The 17081-nt window shown below is 36.6% G+C and overlaps 2 protein-coding genes and 1 long non-coding RNA gene across 4 annotated transcripts in view; 1 reads left to right on the top strand and 2 right to left on the bottom strand.

Moving 5' to 3' along the window:
- canx (calnexin) overlaps window positions 1-1340 on the bottom strand; it is a 37350-nt gene extending 36010 nt beyond the window's left edge. The window contains exon 1 of the mRNA XM_051657537.1: window positions 1222-1340. The gene's annotated coding sequence lies outside the window, so the exon portion shown is untranslated. The remainder of the gene's footprint in view (window positions 1-1221) is intronic.
- Window positions 1341-5008: 3668 nt separating this feature from the next.
- mgat4b (alpha-1,3-mannosyl-glycoprotein 4-beta-N-acetylglucosaminyltransferase B) overlaps window positions 5009-17081 on the bottom strand; it is a 144956-nt gene continuing 132883 nt past the window's right edge. The window contains exons 13-15 of one of the 2 annotated variants that reach the window (XM_051657540.1): window positions 9765-9852; window positions 7506-7618; window positions 5009-6454 (exon numbers count right to left, since the gene is read on the bottom strand). In XM_051657540.1, the coding sequence (XP_051513500.1) occupies window positions 6431-6454; window positions 7506-7618; window positions 9765-9852 (225 nt within the window). In that variant the 3' untranslated portion in view covers window positions 5009-6430. Of the gene's footprint in view, window positions 6455-7505; window positions 7619-9764; window positions 9853-16240; window positions 16604-17081 lie in introns of those variants that run through there. The other variant, XR_007893293.1, reaches the window with a different exon arrangement.
- LOC127417543 (uncharacterized) lies at window positions 9847-13403 on the top strand. The gene is made up of 2 exons (XR_007893294.1): window positions 9847-12053; window positions 12440-13403. It is a non-coding gene; the product is annotated as an uncharacterized LOC127417543 (long non-coding RNA).

Here is a 17081-nt window from a genome sequence, read left to right on the forward strand (position 1 = left end):
CTTTAAGAAAGTGTTGATGAGATCATTTCCACCAGAAATCATTTGGTTTTGTTAAAAATACAAAGGTTAAAGCACTAAACGCAATGTGTTAGTTACATGTTAACAAAATACACAGTTGGGTGAGAACAATTTTCTTGCTAGATTCATTTGCATGCCCTTTAATACATGGAAAGGAGGAGTTTTATACTAAGTGAACCAATATTTTTCTGGTTTTGTGTTATAATTAAATCATTTTTCAAGTTAGTGGACCCTGTAAATGCCAGAGTATCTCTTACTTGACCTCCAGCTCTCCTCTCTTAAAGGGCGGAAGTGACTCGAACTGGTTCAACTGACGTGCTGCTCTAGTTCAGCCAGTTAGTCTTTTATACCCCCCCAAACACACACACCCCCCAAAAACACACTCACACACACCCCCCAAAAACACACTCACCACCCCCCCCCCCCCAAAAAACACACCCACGCACCCCCCCCCAAAAAAACACACCCACACACACCAAGGCTATTCCAGAAACATCCATTTACATACTAGAACTGAAAGCAAAAGACAACACTGAGTGATATTTGATCACTGCATATAAAACTGTCAGCAGAGCCTCATAACCTAAGATCAAAGTATGAAAATCAACGCAAACAGATCTTACTACAACAATATATTTATATAATATACAATATATTCTACATAAAATATAGAAATACATAACACCTGCCAATGCACGCATGATGCATTTAAAGGAACATTTCTAACTTTGTATGCCACAGTACACGCTTATAATCTCATAATTAAACATCATATATGCATAAATAAATCTGAAGCAACCTAAGATGGTTCTGATCATATTAAACCAAACAAAAATAAATCCAGTCACAAATCTGTGTGCATTACCCACCCCTTTCATTAGATAAGACCACAAGAACTACATTTCCTATTCATTTTACAGCATTAGATTGTACCTAATATGCACTAAAATCACATGATCAATAACATACAATAAGTTTGTGTGATATGACAGATTTCATTGACACCTGTTTCAGTTAGCTTAGCACAATCCTTAGCTGGCCTTTAGATCCACACACATTTCAGAGTTCTACACTAATAACCTCTAGATAAACCATCTATTCCCGCTCGGCTTAAAATAAACCCTCAGTTAAATACGGCCTGCATGCATTACAATGCCATACAGCTGTTATTATGGCTCAGATTTGCTGATTTAGTATACTCACCCCTGCGCACTAATGCAGCTCTCCGCCTGTGACTCTAGCGCATCACGTGCGACTATGCGCGATGAATCTCGAAACTGAAGCCCCGCCTCTTACGTGATCCGATTGGCTACTATCATCAGTGCGGACACGCCCCTTGCATAATGCGCGATTATGATTGTACAGACTTTATGTTTGTCATGAACTTAAGTCTCCGCCTCGGACCTGCACCTCGTGGACACCGCTGATTGGCCGTCGAGTTTGCGGATATAGACCCTGTCTCGATACCCACACTTGCGGTCTTGGCCACTTGAGTGCGCGTGCACGCGACAGGAAGTAAGCGTTCAAGACTGTCCCGGAACATGCCAAAGCTCAGTGCACTTAACCCGCACTAAATCCACACTAGTGCGAGTACCGCTTCGGAGCGGTCTTTCAGGCTAAATGTATCCCAGAATTCATCACGATCAAGAGCCACACCCCCCCCCCCGGCCCGAGCTATAGGTGTATTTTCGCCGTGATGACGTCAAGGGAAGCTTTTCAACACAAGTTATTTATTATAATCAGATAGTGAAACGAAAGTGAAGCATATATTTATTGTAGTATAAATGGAAGTGTTCAACATTATATAACGTGTTTGGGATGACTTAATATCAGCATCATAATTACAAAATATTATTTATGTGTATATTTATATACCTCTTTGTTATACTTCTCACCCAATAATCACCTTATTTTGTTTGTTCTTGCCTAATACTGCTGGTGATTTTGGTCATTTATCAGCCAGTGTGGCATACTATATGCGGTCTTGTAAATGTTGTTTTAAAATAAAAATGATCAACTGCTACCACAGGCTGTTTCTCATCTTAATGTGTTTAAATTATACGTTTTAATGCTTTTTATTTGTTGTATGAAACCACATACTAATAATTTGTGTAGAGCAGTCTTTGGTCGTCTTATATAAATGACAAGCCAAAGCATATCATTTAAATTGTTTGTATTAGTAGTTATTAATGGATCACACAGGTTTATAGAATTTTTTAAAATTAAGTTTTATACAGTGTATTGAGAAACAAAGTAGAAATAAATTGCTTATATTTCATATTTTACAGCAGTTTTTTTTAATGTGCAAAGTATTGAAAATCAAAATGAGTAAAAATTAATTTTTACAATTATTTTCACACAATAAAAACATTATATATATATATATATATATATATATATATATATATATATATATATATATATATATATATATATATATATTTATTTATTTTTTTTTACTTTATTTACATATTTTCTACAGCACAATTCACTTCCAACAACCAGTGGTGTATTAATAAATGAAAAGATGGTTGATAATTTTCAGTTATTTACTATTTTAAGTAGGCTATAACAGTCACAACGATCAGTCTTTAGCTGAGTGAAGACTAAAACTGCTGTCGCAACCAACATCTTTAAGTCTACAAGTGTCCCAACGTGCAATCAAAATTTAGATCAGCTGATCGACTTCAGGACACTGAGACAGGTAGGGCAGCCATCAAGGGCTAAACTAGTGAAACTTGCTACCTTCTTTATTATGACACTCACTTCTAAGGATACCTCAAATGTTTGCCAGACATTTAATAAAGGTACAATGAGAATACATATTTAAAAAGGGTGGGGTATGAAGGTTATCAATTATTTGGATTCCTACAGTTATAGAAAACCTGGAATATCAGGAAATTTTAAAATAGGGATTTCCAGGCCTGGGAGAATCATGGAAATTACAGGGACAGTTCCCAAAACTGAAAATTCTTTCATCATTTACTCACCCTCATGCCATCCCAGATGTGTATTACTTTCTTCTGCAGAATATACAAAAATTAGATTTTTATAAGAATATTTCTGCTCTGTTGGTCCTCACAATGCAAGTGAATGGTGGCTAGAACTTTCAAGCTCCAAAAAGCACATAAAGACAATCTAAAAGTAATCCATAAGACTCCAGTGGTTAAATCCATGTCTTCCTAAATGATATGATAGGTGTGGGTGAGAAACAGATTAATATTTAAGTCCTTTTTTCATAAATTCACTTTCACATTCTTCTTTTGATTTTGGCAATTCGCATTCTTCATGCATATCGCCACCTTCTGGACAGTGAGGAGACTTTACAGTTAAAAAGGACTTACATTTTAATCTGTTTCTCACCCACACCTATCATATCGCTTCAGAAGACATGGATTTAACCACTGAAGTTGTATGGATTACTTTTATGCTGCCTTTATGTACTTTTTGGAGCTTCAAAGACCTGGCTACCATTCACTGGAATTGTGAGGAACTACAGGACTGAGATATTCTTCTAAAAATCATAATTTGCATTCATACACATCTGGGAGGGTAAGTAAATGATGAAAGAATTTTCAGTTTTCAGTTAACTATCCTTTTAAGAGATTATGTGTTTATTACCATTGTCAGATTGGACTGTAACTAAAATTAAACATGATTTATATACACCGATCAGCCACATTAAAACCACCTACCTAATATTGTGTAGGTCCGCCTCGTGTTGCCAAAACAACGCCAACCCGCATCTCAGAATAGTACTCTGAGATGATATTGTACAATTGTGTTGAGAAAAAGCCCAGGAGATCAGCAGTTACAGAACCAACAATCATGCTACACTCCAAATCACTGAGATCACATTTTTACCCCATTCTGATGGTTGATGTGAACATTAACTGAAGCTCCTGACCCGTATCTGCATGATTTTATGCAATGCACTGCAGCCACACGATTGTCTGATTAGATAACCACATGGATGATTGTTGGTGCCAGATGGGCTGGTTTGAGTATTTCTGTAACTGCTGATCTCCTGGGATTTTCACACACAATAGAATTTACTCAGAATGGTGCCAAAAACAAAAAACATCCAGTGAGTGGCAGCTCTGCAGACAGAAATGCTTGTTGATGTGAGAGGTAAACAGAGAATGGCCAGACTAGTTCGAACAGACAAAGTCTGTTTTGGTGGCACGAGGGGGGCCTACACAATATTAGGCAGGTGTTTTTTTTCCTCTCCCCTTTTCTCCCCAATTTGGAATGCCCAATTCCCAATGCGCTCTAAGTCCTTGTGGTGGCGTAGTGATGGCATAGTGACTCGCCTCAATCCGGGTGGCGGAGGACGAATCTCAGTTGCCTCCGCGTTAATCTGCGCATCTTATCACGTGGTTTGTTGAGTGCATTACCGCGGAGACGTAGCACGTGTGGAGGCCCACGCTATTCTCCGCGGCATCCACGCACAACTCACCACGCACCCCACCAAGAGCGAGAACCACATTATAGTGACCACAAGGAGGTTACCCCAATGTGACTCTACCCTCCCTAGCAAAACGGGCCAATTTGGTTGCTTAGGAGACCCGTCAATACTCACTGAACTACCCAGGCCCCCCAGGCAGGTGGTTTTAATGTTGTGGCTGATCGGTGTAAATAATACAAAGTACAACAAAGGTACCAGTTCTGTGACACTCAAATAGCAAACCATTTTGCTAAACGCTCAAACAGGAGGTTATAAGCATACTGTTAAAATATCTAATCTGTTTTTTTTCTTGATTTGGATTCCTGGTAGAATAAACACTTCTGCTGTATGAAGAGATACAAAAAAATAATATACAAAAAATTGCATGTAAGACATAAAGAATTGTTTGTTTTTTTAAACATAAATAACATTTCCTGGTGCACACAGACTCAAAAAACGACTTTGAAAGTAGAGCAGAATCTGGAATGTTCTACACTACAATCCTGACTGTATTTCATCTTAATGACATTTAAACACTGAAAATCAAGTTTGGACTTTTAACTTTATTCTGTTCAGTTAACAAGAGCATTACATTTTCCATCTAAGTTCATGTATCAAATCCGCTAATCAGGTGACTACATGAAGGGGCAGTGAATGTTGATGGTTCTTCACTGCTCGAAACAGGCGACCCTCTTGTAAAACAAACATTGTTGATTTAGTAGCTTCATTGCAGGTCAGATGAAGTTACCTTTTGAACTTTTCTTGTTTCTCGCTGTCAGTGTATGAAGGGAAATGTGCTGACCTTCCAGCTTACTGTGTTACCAGTGGCTTTTTTTATACAGACTCAACTGCTCAACTGACTCAAAGAAAAATACAGGTTCATTTTAAGGCAATTACAAGTAAATAAGGACTCTTGACACATCTGTGTAGCATGTGATGAACATTAATAGTCACATTAGTCTAAATACCATTGGATTGATTCATGTTGCGATACATAGAATTCAAGCTGTAGATGTGACGTAAACATTACTGTTTCTGACAGGATGTTGGTCTATGTATCCATCTCTATATAATCATACAATTTCTGGTTACCTTACCAGGTCTAATACAATATTCTGCCACCATGCTAATGCCCACCGTCACATTAAGGCAAAATGCTAACAGAGAGCGAGAGAGAGGGAAATCATCATTTGGTTTAACAAAATTTGGTTGGAAATTAAAAAATAGTAACAAAAATGACGGCTTCCCTTTTTTGTTTTAACTGTTTTCTTTTAATTATCACAAGTCCAGCAATTTCAGTTTTTAGAAGAAACAGTTTTGCAGCATACTCTAGCTGCAATAAATTTTACTCTGTCATTATATTATAATTATTTGGACTGACTTTGGACACGTTATAGGCCTGTAAACGAACAACAAACCCATATTTGGCCATATACCTGTGTGTTCATTTCATGTATCATAATAAATACAATAAAACACACAATTTGGAAAAGCCTAAATAGAATTATTTGTCAATTAATTAGCAACACAAATTGAACTTTGAAAATTGTATCTCGAGTAGGAAAGAGTCTTCCATTCCAAAAGCAGCATCTGTTGAACATCATAAAGTATTTACTGTCACGGGCACGACCATTCAGGAAACCCTTGACAATATACCAGTGTAATTACATAGACCGAACCATGGGCATATATACATATAAATACAATTTACAAAATACAGCGTCATCAGTCATCTGTCAGCCACTGCGGCGCGTCTCATGACCGACGAGCTGTCTTTGTGTGTGACCACTCTGAATGAGCCAGTGGCTGGCATTTTCTACCCTGCTATAACAGCTTGTCACCAGCAATTGGCACTATTGGACCAAGCTAAAGAAAGTCACGGCAAGCGCTCCTGTGGAGGTGCTGAGCAGAGGGCATCTTGCACCAGAGCGTCCAATCAAGTCATGAAGTATTGTTCAACATCCGTCAATCTGCTTTCTTGATAAATATCTGTAAAGAGAAAGTTTTGACAGTCAAAAATGGTAAGAATCAGTCGATCTCACAAAAATATGTCCAGATCCAATTTTACATGAAATTCAAAGATTTATATTTTTTATTTCTTATTGTAGTATTTTTGTTATAAATGTATTAATTGAATTATAAATCAAATTAGTTAGATTCAATGTTTTATTTAGAAAATAAATAACATTTTAGGACCATTAATGACATTACTTTCATGACAATTTAATATATTTCCTCACTAAATTATCATTACTGTATTGCACATTTTTTTTTCTCCAATTTTCACTACTGTAATGTAAAAAAACAAAGATTTATTTTTTAATTTTAGGATATTTATAAATCATTGTAGTAATATATTTATTATATAATAAACATATTCTATTTGTGTGCACATGCTTGTGTGTGCATTTGGATGCATTACGGTAATAAAAATGACATTTTTTGACAAGTTTTGTGAGATTCATTCATGTAATAGTAATTGTGAATGTGAGATTAAACTAGTTCATGAAAAACATCTCTAAATTTTAATGATTTGTTTGCAAATTACATTACTGAACCACCATTGAACAGTGAGCATTATAAAATGGACAGTTCTGGTCCTGAATGCTGATTGGTTAATACAGCGTTCAAGCCTTGTTAAAATAAATGTACAGTTATGATGTGAAACTCCTGTTTACCATGTCACTGCACACACAAATGTTAACCTCTCAGGGACTATATCTTCAAGGATGGCACTTAGCAGATTTGCTTAATAAAAGCAATGGAACTCAAGGCTCTGCTATCACAATGAATATTTACTTCACTGTATGTCATGCCAAATAATGCTCTTTAGCCGTGACTATTCACAATGTAGCATAGTGTCAGTGTCTAACCTTATTGCTTAATTAAAAGCAACATGATGACAAATAATGAGGTACATAAAAACCATCTTCCCCATTAAAAGAATAGCAGGCATGTTACAACATGAACACCAGTCCTGTCTATTCATCCATCTCTTGTGAATGAGCAGCAGATGGTGAATAGTCATCATGTACTGTACCTCGCTGAGAGTTACCCACACAGGAGAGTCAGTGAGGACCGAGAGCCGAAACGCCTCTAACGGACCAAAGGAAGCGTCTACCTCCCCCTCAGCTATACCGTTCTCAAACCGTCCTACAGAAAGCATGAATACAGCACTGTGAGAGGCTTTATTTCATTAGACAATCTCTTGATAAATATTTTCATAAAAAGTATTTTGAGATGTGGGGAATAAGAGGCTGTGGCAGATTGTGGCAAGTTTTTTTATTTTAATTGATTCAGTGGAAAAACAAACCATTATTAGATTTTTATCGCTCTCACTGTGAGACCATTGAGAGAGAGTGCTTACTGTAATTTATGATTTCAGAAGAAGTCTCTTAACACAAAAAGTTAAAAGCATGTGAAGTGTCTCATTAAACACTCAAACAAGTACACACACACACACACACAATAAACAACCATACAACATGTAAGATAAGGTGATAAATATTAAAATTAATGATTTCAAATTCATTTAGAAAGGAGGGAAAAAAGAAATAAAGAAAGAAAAATAAGGAATGATTGAAGGAAAGAAAGAAAAAAGAAATAAATTAAAGAAAAAATTAAGGAAGGAAAGAAAAGAATGTATGGAGAAAAGGAAAGGAGGAAAGAAAGAAAGAAAAGATAGAAAGAAGGAAAGGAGGAAAGAAAAAGAGAAATAAATGAAAGAAACAATTAATGAAGGAAAAAATAAAAAAGGAAAAAAGGAAAGAAAAGATGAAGGAAAGAAAGAAGGAAAAAAGGAAAGAAAGGAAGAAATTAAAGAAAGAATTAAGGAAGAAAAAGAAAGGAAAGAAGGAAAGAAAGAAAACAAAGGAAAGAAGGAAATAATGACAGAAGGAAATAAAGAAAGGAATGATAGAAAGAAAGAAAAGATAGAAAGAAGGAAAGGAGGAAAGAAAAAGAAATAAATGAAAGAAACAATTAAGGAATGAAAAAAGAAAAAAGGAAAGAAAAGATGAAGGAAAGAAAGAAGGAAAGAAAGAAATTAAAGAAAGAATTAAGGAAGAAAAGAAAGGAAAGAAAAAGATAAATGAAAAACAATTAAAGAAGGAAAGAAAAAAGGAGGAAAGAAGGAAAGAAATTAAAGAAAGAATTAAAGAAGGAAAGAAGGAAAGAAAGAAAGAAGGAAAGAAAGAGACAGAAGGAAAGAAAGAAGGAAAGAAAGAAAGAAATAAGGAAGGAAAGAAAGGAGGGAAGAAAAAGATAAATAAATGAAAAAAACAATTAAGGAAGTAAGGAAGGAAGGAAAGAAGGAAGGAAAGAAGGAAAGATAGAAAGAAGAAAAGGAGGAAAGAAAAAGATAAATGAAAGAAACAATTAAGGAATGAAAAAAAGAAAAAAGGAAAGAAAAGATGAAGGAAAGAAAGAAATTGAAGAAAGAATTAAGGAAGAAAAAAGAAAGGAAAGAAAAAGATAAATGAAAAACAATTAAGGAAGGAAAGAAAAAAAAGGAAATGAAGGAAGGAAAGAAAGAAAGATAGACAGAAGGGAAAGAAAGAAAGAAAGAAGGAAAGAAAGGAGGAAATAATAAGAGAAATAAATGAAAGAAACAATTAAGGAAGTAAGGAAGGAAGGAAATAAATAAAGGAAAGATAGAAAGAAGGAAAGAAAGAAAGGAAAGATAGAAATAAGGAAGGAAAGGAGGAAAAAAGGAAATAATTAAAGAAGAATTAAGGAAGGAAAGAAGGAAAGAAAGAAAGAAAACGAAGAAAGGAAAGAAAGAAGGAAAGAAAGACAGACAGAAGGAAAGAAAGAAAATGAAGGAAGGAAAGAAAGAGACAGAAGGAAAGAAAGAAAGGAAAGATAGAAAGAAGGAAAGAAAGGAAGAGACAGAAATAAGGAAGGAAAGAAAGGAGGAAAGAAGGAAAGAAAAAGAGAAAGAAATGAAAGAAACAATTAAGGAAGGAAGTGAAGGAAAGAAAGAAGGAAAGGAAAGAAAGAAAGAAAGGGAATTAAACAGATGTTTAAGCTAAAGCCTCAGAAAAACACTAAAACACACCACAAAACAACGCAAAACTGAGATCAAACATCCATCTATAATAGTTGATTAATAATCAGTGAGTCAGTGGCACCGGAGTCTGAATCATTGTGTCATTCCAGGAACAAGCTGGCAGAGCTCACCTTTACTCTGTTTGGCCAGCACATGCTTCATAAGAGCGTGAGCGTTGTTTATGGGCCAAATCATGCTGCTATATTTAGCGTGCAGTTCAGAGCTGGTGTAGTATGTGTATGTGCTCACCTATTCTGATGAAGCCGTCTTCTGTTCGCTGGTACTTTGGTGTCTTCTCTCTTCCCTCCTTCAATGCTTCTTTCTCTGACTGAATATTCTGATAAAGAGGATAAAAAGCATTGTAGTGTTTCTTTCAGAAAGTGTAACTGCGCATAAGACATTCCTCTGATGCATCTACAACCACTACAATAACTTATCTCATCAATTGCCAACTGATTTCATGCTTTATGAAACGGTCTTAAAAAGTCAACAGGGAATGGCATTTTTCAACTCATTTAGGCCACGCCCACAGTCCACATGGTTGAAATGATTTAGGCCACGATTTAGGCACAAAACTCTGTTTTCCGTTTCCTAATGTCATCTTTTTCAAAGTATGCAGTACTAGAGAGCGTTTTTGAAAGTCTCTTTTTTTCCAATAGAGGAAAACTCTGTTCCACTGTGGATGAGAGTATTAATTCTATTATTGTATTGGATTTACAATTTTGTCATATATTGTTAAGAAATGGTTAGGCTTCGGATTTAGCGGGAGGTGCTGGATTATCAACTTTAAAATATATATAAAATAGTATATTGTACATTCAAAAAATAATTTTAAGATTTATGCATTTTAATTTCATAACAAAATTCCATCCAATTGAATTGAGTAGTCTTTAATAAAAACAAAATAATCAAAATAATTAACATTTCACAATGGAATTTTGTATAATAATTGTATAATTATTTGCCTGTTATGATTCTTTTTTATATTGTTGAAAAGTTATATTTAGGGGTAGGGTAAAGGATCTAAAATATCTATAAAATAATAAAGATGTAATTTATTTATATTATAAAGGATTCAGAAATATTTTCCATTTCAAAATACATAAATGTAAACACAATAAAATATATTTTTTTGTTTTAGATGCTCTTTCAATACGTCCATATTGTACATATTGCATCCATCTACATGTACAAAAATGTACGTTTAAATGCTACGTGAAAATATCTATGAATAATAATGAGATCAAACTGAATTGTTATAGCTGAAAATATCAGAACCTAAGCAATTCAGGTAATATCTTTATAAAAGATTTGCTCAATTTGTCTGCATTGTAAAAGATTACTTGCAAATCAATTTGTATGTGTTTTTAAGCTTTTTGAAACTATATTCAAAGGCTTAAAAAAATCATGAATACAATGGATAACAGTTATAAAAACTGATAAAAACAGCTCTGGACATTGTAGAGATCTTGCCGAGACACTATCTGCAAATGAGTAACTACTCATGAAATATATAATGACATCATGGCATACATCTCATTTAGTAAGTATTCTTCTTGAAAAAAAGAAAAAAGAAAAAAAAAAAGGGGGGGGGAAATTTAATACTTGCTATGCACATCGTCTCATTCTCTACATGCAATAATCTAATAAATGCACAGTTGATGAAGGCACGTGGAACGGCAATGTTTCTTTTAGATTTGAGGTGATATTCCTTTATTAAAAATGAGAGATTCTTTTGAGGGGGATACACTTGTTTCTGCATGTGCTTTTCTCTCAAGATAAAATAAAAATGACAAACAAAGAATCAAAGCTTTGAACATAGCACTATAAAGAACTACAGTGGAACCTGACATTCACGGCGAGGAACCTTTCTGAGCCCTCTCAGCAAACACATTCGCACTAAACATTTCTGACAAAACACAGTGACACCGTGTGTGTTTGTTCCTCTGTAAGCAAACATCCCTTTATATTGTGTGTACATTGTATCCTTGGCATTGGCAACCAAAACCACTTTCAGAAACGGGGTCTTATGAGGTTACTTTTTGGACTGAAAATCCCTGATGCGACCCAAGAGATGACAAATATAATCACATGAACAACCCCTGTAGCGTTCCAATTTCCCAAACTGCATTAACGGCGTAAAAACAACCCACAAATACTCTTTCCTCCAGGGCATTTCCTGCTAATTTCCTCTATCTGGAAAAATTCCATAAATGTCCCTAAAGAGAGCTCTACAAAAAAAGAAAATGAGAGGAAAAAAGAGACATACAAATCCAGAAGGGAGGAGCTGAAAACAGTACAAGGAGAGATGGAAGAGGACAAGAGATATTACAGGGGAGTCAAGCTATTGCTCTTAGAAAATCCCGCTATTAATCTTGTGGCGAGCATCCTTTTCCGGGTGTAATCTTGAATCACAGTGCCGCCCCTTGTTGACTCTCCCTCGGGGGAATATATTTCCTCCATGCCGGCCAAACACACAGCAGGTGGATATAATATTAAGGCGTGACAGTATGGTTCCATTAGCTCATAAAACATACAGTAAGTGTATCTTTATCTCCACTGCTTGCTACTTTGCTTTCCTCAAAGTCTCACTTTCTTTCGCTGTGTTTTTCTAGAGTTCTTGTGCATAAATTACAGCAGTATTGAGCAAATGATAAAATAAGCTAGAATTTGGACTTTCCAATGATTCACAAATGAAACAGTTGGCAAAATTGTTTCAGTAATGGTTCTAAAAAGTCTCAGTTCTGCTGTTAATTACGCAAATGTCATTTGTGTCACATTCAAGACCGACTGTGGTGAACAGGGTTTGACGCAGCTGGCAGAAAAGCAGTGCGTGTTTTTGTTTCTTTGGACGCTGATAAGTGTTATTAAATGTCTATGTGTTTGTAAAGCCGGTCCCAGCTTCCTCCTTTCCCATCTTTAAGCGTTTCACTGGTGCCAAAATCCAGGAAGGAGGAAGGATGAGCCGTCCAAGGAGTTGTTGCTGACTGGGGGTCGTGATGCCGAGGGAGTGTTCAATCTGGTGGTGCTGAAGCCCCACTTCAACCGGAAGGAACGGCTAAGGGGTCCAGTGCCATCACCCGGCTTCGCGGATGGAAGCAGGACAGCGGGCTGAGGACCACTCAACAGTGTATCTGGGGCTGGCGAGCTCCTCTCTCTCTCCTCTCTGCTTTCTCTCTCCCTTTTGTTATTCCTGCCCCCACCCCCCCTTCCCTTTCTCCTCTCTTTCACCCTGTTCCCCCCTCCCAGGCATGCACAGGTCGGATACGGAGACCGGTGTGACCCATCAATGCTCCCTCCCTAGAAATGGGGGAGTATTAGGTTACAGGCCAGAGAAATCCCCGACCTGAGTTCAGCAATGGGGGTATGTGGTGAACAGGGCAGAGCCGAGCGGCATCTGGGCAGAGCGAGGCCGGGAAGATAAGTGGCAAATAACTTCCACCTGTGTGCCAGAGAGGGGCAGCGGAAGTATTTAAGAAGAAGAGACAGCGGCAGATGGAAGAGAGATGTACGAAGCTTGTCCATGTGTCTGAATGTCTTTATGATTTGACGCAGCTGGCTGAAAAGCAGTGCGTGTTTTTGTTTCTTTGTATGCTGAAAAGTGTTATTAAATGTCAATGTGTTTGTCAAGCCGATCCCAGCTTCCTCCTTTCCCATATTTAAGCGTTACACCGACATTGGCAGTAAATTTGATCTAAACCGTCATCTAACAAGGGTGGAAAATGAAACACTGCAAAAAATAAGTTTCTTAAAGGAATATTCTTGGTTCAATACAAGTTTAGCTCAAGTGACTGGCATTTGTGGCATAATGTTGATTTCCAAAAAAAAAAAAAAGATTTAAACATCATTTTCTTAAAAAAAAAAAAAAAAAAAAAAAAAAAGCACAAATCTAGGTTATTGTTAGGTTACTTACAATCGAAGTAAATGGGCAGCCCTCTACATAGCGAGTAAATCACTCGCATTTGAGACCAAATTTCACGCTACGTGATTTTTATTAGCCACTGGCAAGTAAAAATTCAGATTTTACTCGCCAGAGCTTGTGTAGTGGCGAAGAAGAACTTGATCGCCGCAATGCTTTTACTGAACAAGGTGGCAGCGATTAGGAAGCTGGATTAAGTCTCGTCTTTAACAGCGTGTTGTGTCTTGTGAGCACCCTGAAAGAAATTGACCTTATTTCGCTGTAGTGGGTCAAAGTCTTTCTAACAAGTCAGTCCATTGTCGGCCATCTTTGGAACGCACTTGTGAGGCTATTTCCAGTCATGCCAGTGCAGCTCCCATCTACTTGAATGGAGAAAGACCAAAATCTCAAAAACGGTTGGTCAAGATTATGATCAAAGAACATATTTAAAATCACCAATAAATATGAAAATACTGGAATAATTGTGATTCTTTACCTCATATTACGCAAAAAAAAAAAAAAAAAAAATAGCTAATGCGCATGCATGTTCTAGTTACTTGACAGGTGATGCATCTAAACGGCGATTGGCTCTTTTAACTGTACGGCGGGACTTCCTTTCAACATCCGTTGACCGTTGGGCGCTCAGCACTACTTGGTTGAGCATACCAATTTCTCCCATTCATTTCAATAGAAGTGCTAAATGATCTCTGAGTGGGTCCAGATCTGTCATGATTACGCTGTCACTATCACTTTAGTTGAGCCTAGGAATGTCATTGACATAGCATTTAACGACGTCAACTCTGATTTTGGTTAAACTGTTCCACGGATTGTTCCTTCTCAACATTCTCCATTTTAAAGCAAGCCTACAGACCAGTTACAAGCCTGTTGGACGTCTGTTAGAAGGTAAAAGTGGGGCAGAACTCGAGAGCTTGTAGATTTGAATTTGAGAATGTGTACAATAAATATGTCTACATGCTAGTCAACACATAGACTATTATAGAATTTTTTTTTTTCCTTTTGCTTCGTTCCGTGTATTTTGTATCCAAAGATGAGACCCAGGCACCCCATTTTCATTTCATTTCTCTTTTAAAATCCTTTGTTATTTACAGTCTGTTGATGATCAAAAAGATAAAAAGAAACATTATTTCTAATCATACATTGCAAAGATGAGGGAAAAACAACAGTACAACTTCTCTCTGGTTAATGTGTGTAGCGCTCACTCACTCAACCGTGTAATAAATGTGTGAATACACACATTTAAACCATCATATATATTGATAGAATTGGTAATTTGTACATTTGTACACAAGCTAAAATGGGATTAAAAGGATCAAAAGCGAAATATGAAAATAAAGGCCGAAACAAACTACACGCAAGTACGCTAACGCAGATGCGAGTGCTTGGCCAACGCATGGCCAACGCGTGGTCCCTTTGTACGTACATTACGTGCACTCTTGCGTTGCTCTGGCGGTTACAAACCTCACACCACAAGGGGGTAATAGATTTTTTAGGTGCGACCATGAAACCGGATGTGGTAGGTGAGTCGATAGTTGAGAAGTGGGGACATGGACACGGAGAAAATCACGTTTGTTTGAATGGACTGCATCTGCGTTCATGTACTTGCGTACAGTATGTTTGGGCCTTAAGAGTTCCATTCATTCAAAACAGCTGTCAGTTAAGCCAATAACAGTCAGCTGCCTACGTTTTTGGATGCAGCCCGGATGCGGTAGATGAGTCAATAGTTGAGGAGTGGGGAGAGACATGGAGAAAAAACAAGTTCATTTGAATGGACTGGGGACAAAAAAGTTATATATATATTTTGAAAACCTTAAACTCAAATTGCTGCCCGAGTCTGCAATGACAGTTGTTGATCGAAAGAAAAAATCTGCACTAGCGCCCCTTGCTGCAATGTTGAGAATTCAGCGTGTACTTGCATTGGGTTATGAACTGAGCACTGACACATTTCACAACGCAACGGCGCGTGAAATCGAGCTTATGTAGCAAGGTGCGTCTGCGTTCACGTACTTGCGTAGAGTATGTTTGGGCCTTTAAATGTACAATCTTGCATACTATATTGCGTGAAATCATATATATGAAAAAAGTATAGATAGATAGATAGATAGATGATTTTCAGTTGTATTACTCTTACATCTTGTCAAAAGTCTGGCGAGTAAAAACAAAAATTAACTAGCCAATGGTAATTAATTCTCCAATGTGTCCGAAGAGGTTGATGGAGCCAATTTTTGGAGGGTTTAAAGGCAGAAATTTGAAGCTTATAATTTTATAAAAGAAACATTAATTCTTCTATTGAAACCTGTGTATTGTTTGAGCTGTAAAGTTGATTAAATCATTGTTTTTATGGTAGTTTTATGGTTTGTTGACATTACATCTTCATGGCAAGCAAGTTTTTGAACTGGATATAACTTCACACAGAAAAGGTTAAGTTATTTTATCACACTAAAATCACGTTAACACGCATATTGTTTACATTTTGTGTTTTACAATTTTGAAACAGTGAGTATTTTAATATTTACAGATTGGCCCCATTTACTTCCATTGTAAGTGCCTCACTGTAAACTACAATTTGGTGAAAATAATTTTGTGGTAATCAACATTATGCCACAAATGCTGTTGATTGAGATTAACCTGTATTGAACCCAGAATATTCCTTTAATTTGTATCTTTGTCTTTTTTGCCAGTACAAATATATAAACATCCTTAAGATAAAGTTACCTGAGAATCAAAATGATATACAACATTTATAGTTTACAAAGAACATATAATTAATAAGTATAATTAAGTGAAAATTCTGGTATCATTTACTCACCCTCATGTTGTTCCAAACCTGTATGACTTTCTTCTGTGGAACACAAAAGATGTTAGGCAGAATAACCAACTCAGTCACCATATGGAAAAATATTAAATGAAAGCGAATAGTGACTGAGGCTAACATTTTGCCTAATATCTCCTTTTGTGTTTCGCAGAAAAAAGAATGCAACCTAGCCTCATAGCAGTTTAATTAGCAGTAGAGGCTCAGCGGTTAAGGCTCTGGGTTACTGATCAGAAGGTTGGGGGTTCAAGCCCCAGCACTGCCAAGATGCCACTGTTGGGCCCTTAAGCAAGGCTCTTGATCCTAACTGCTCCAGGGGTGCTGTATCATGGCTGACCCTGTGCTCTGACCCCAGCTTAGCTGGGATATATGAAAAAAAGAATTTCACTGTATATGTGCAAATTTATTTTTAATTAGTATAATGTGTGATAAATAAATACAATTATAATTAAATATTATTTCGCCACAGTTTCCTGGTGAAATTAACACTAGAGGCACTACAACAACTGCATGTTTTATTTACTTTCACACTAATCACGAGTACAACCGCTGATTATGACTTTATAAACATTTATTTTTCACTCTATTGCTCACACACTGCTATGATTTTTTCACACTCTAACGCATCATTTGAAAAACAAGACGGGTTCGTACCCTTTAGACAATTTTACCTGATACACTACAAACAAAACTTAACACCTCAAAAAGGAATTCTGCTGAGGACTGTTTGCGACCGCATTAGATTTTCAAAAACTGACTGAATCATTGAATTTGAATGTTTGTTGAAATCCTGATTGAGTGCAGATCTGAGCAGTCTGTGGGGTGTTTCAAGAGGCTT

The sequence above is a fragment of the Myxocyprinus asiaticus genome, chromosome 27, assembly GCF_019703515.2.
Source record: "Myxocyprinus asiaticus isolate MX2 ecotype Aquarium Trade chromosome 27, UBuf_Myxa_2, whole genome shotgun sequence".
Classification (NCBI taxonomy): Eukaryota; Metazoa; Chordata; class Actinopteri; order Cypriniformes; family Catostomidae; genus Myxocyprinus; species Myxocyprinus asiaticus.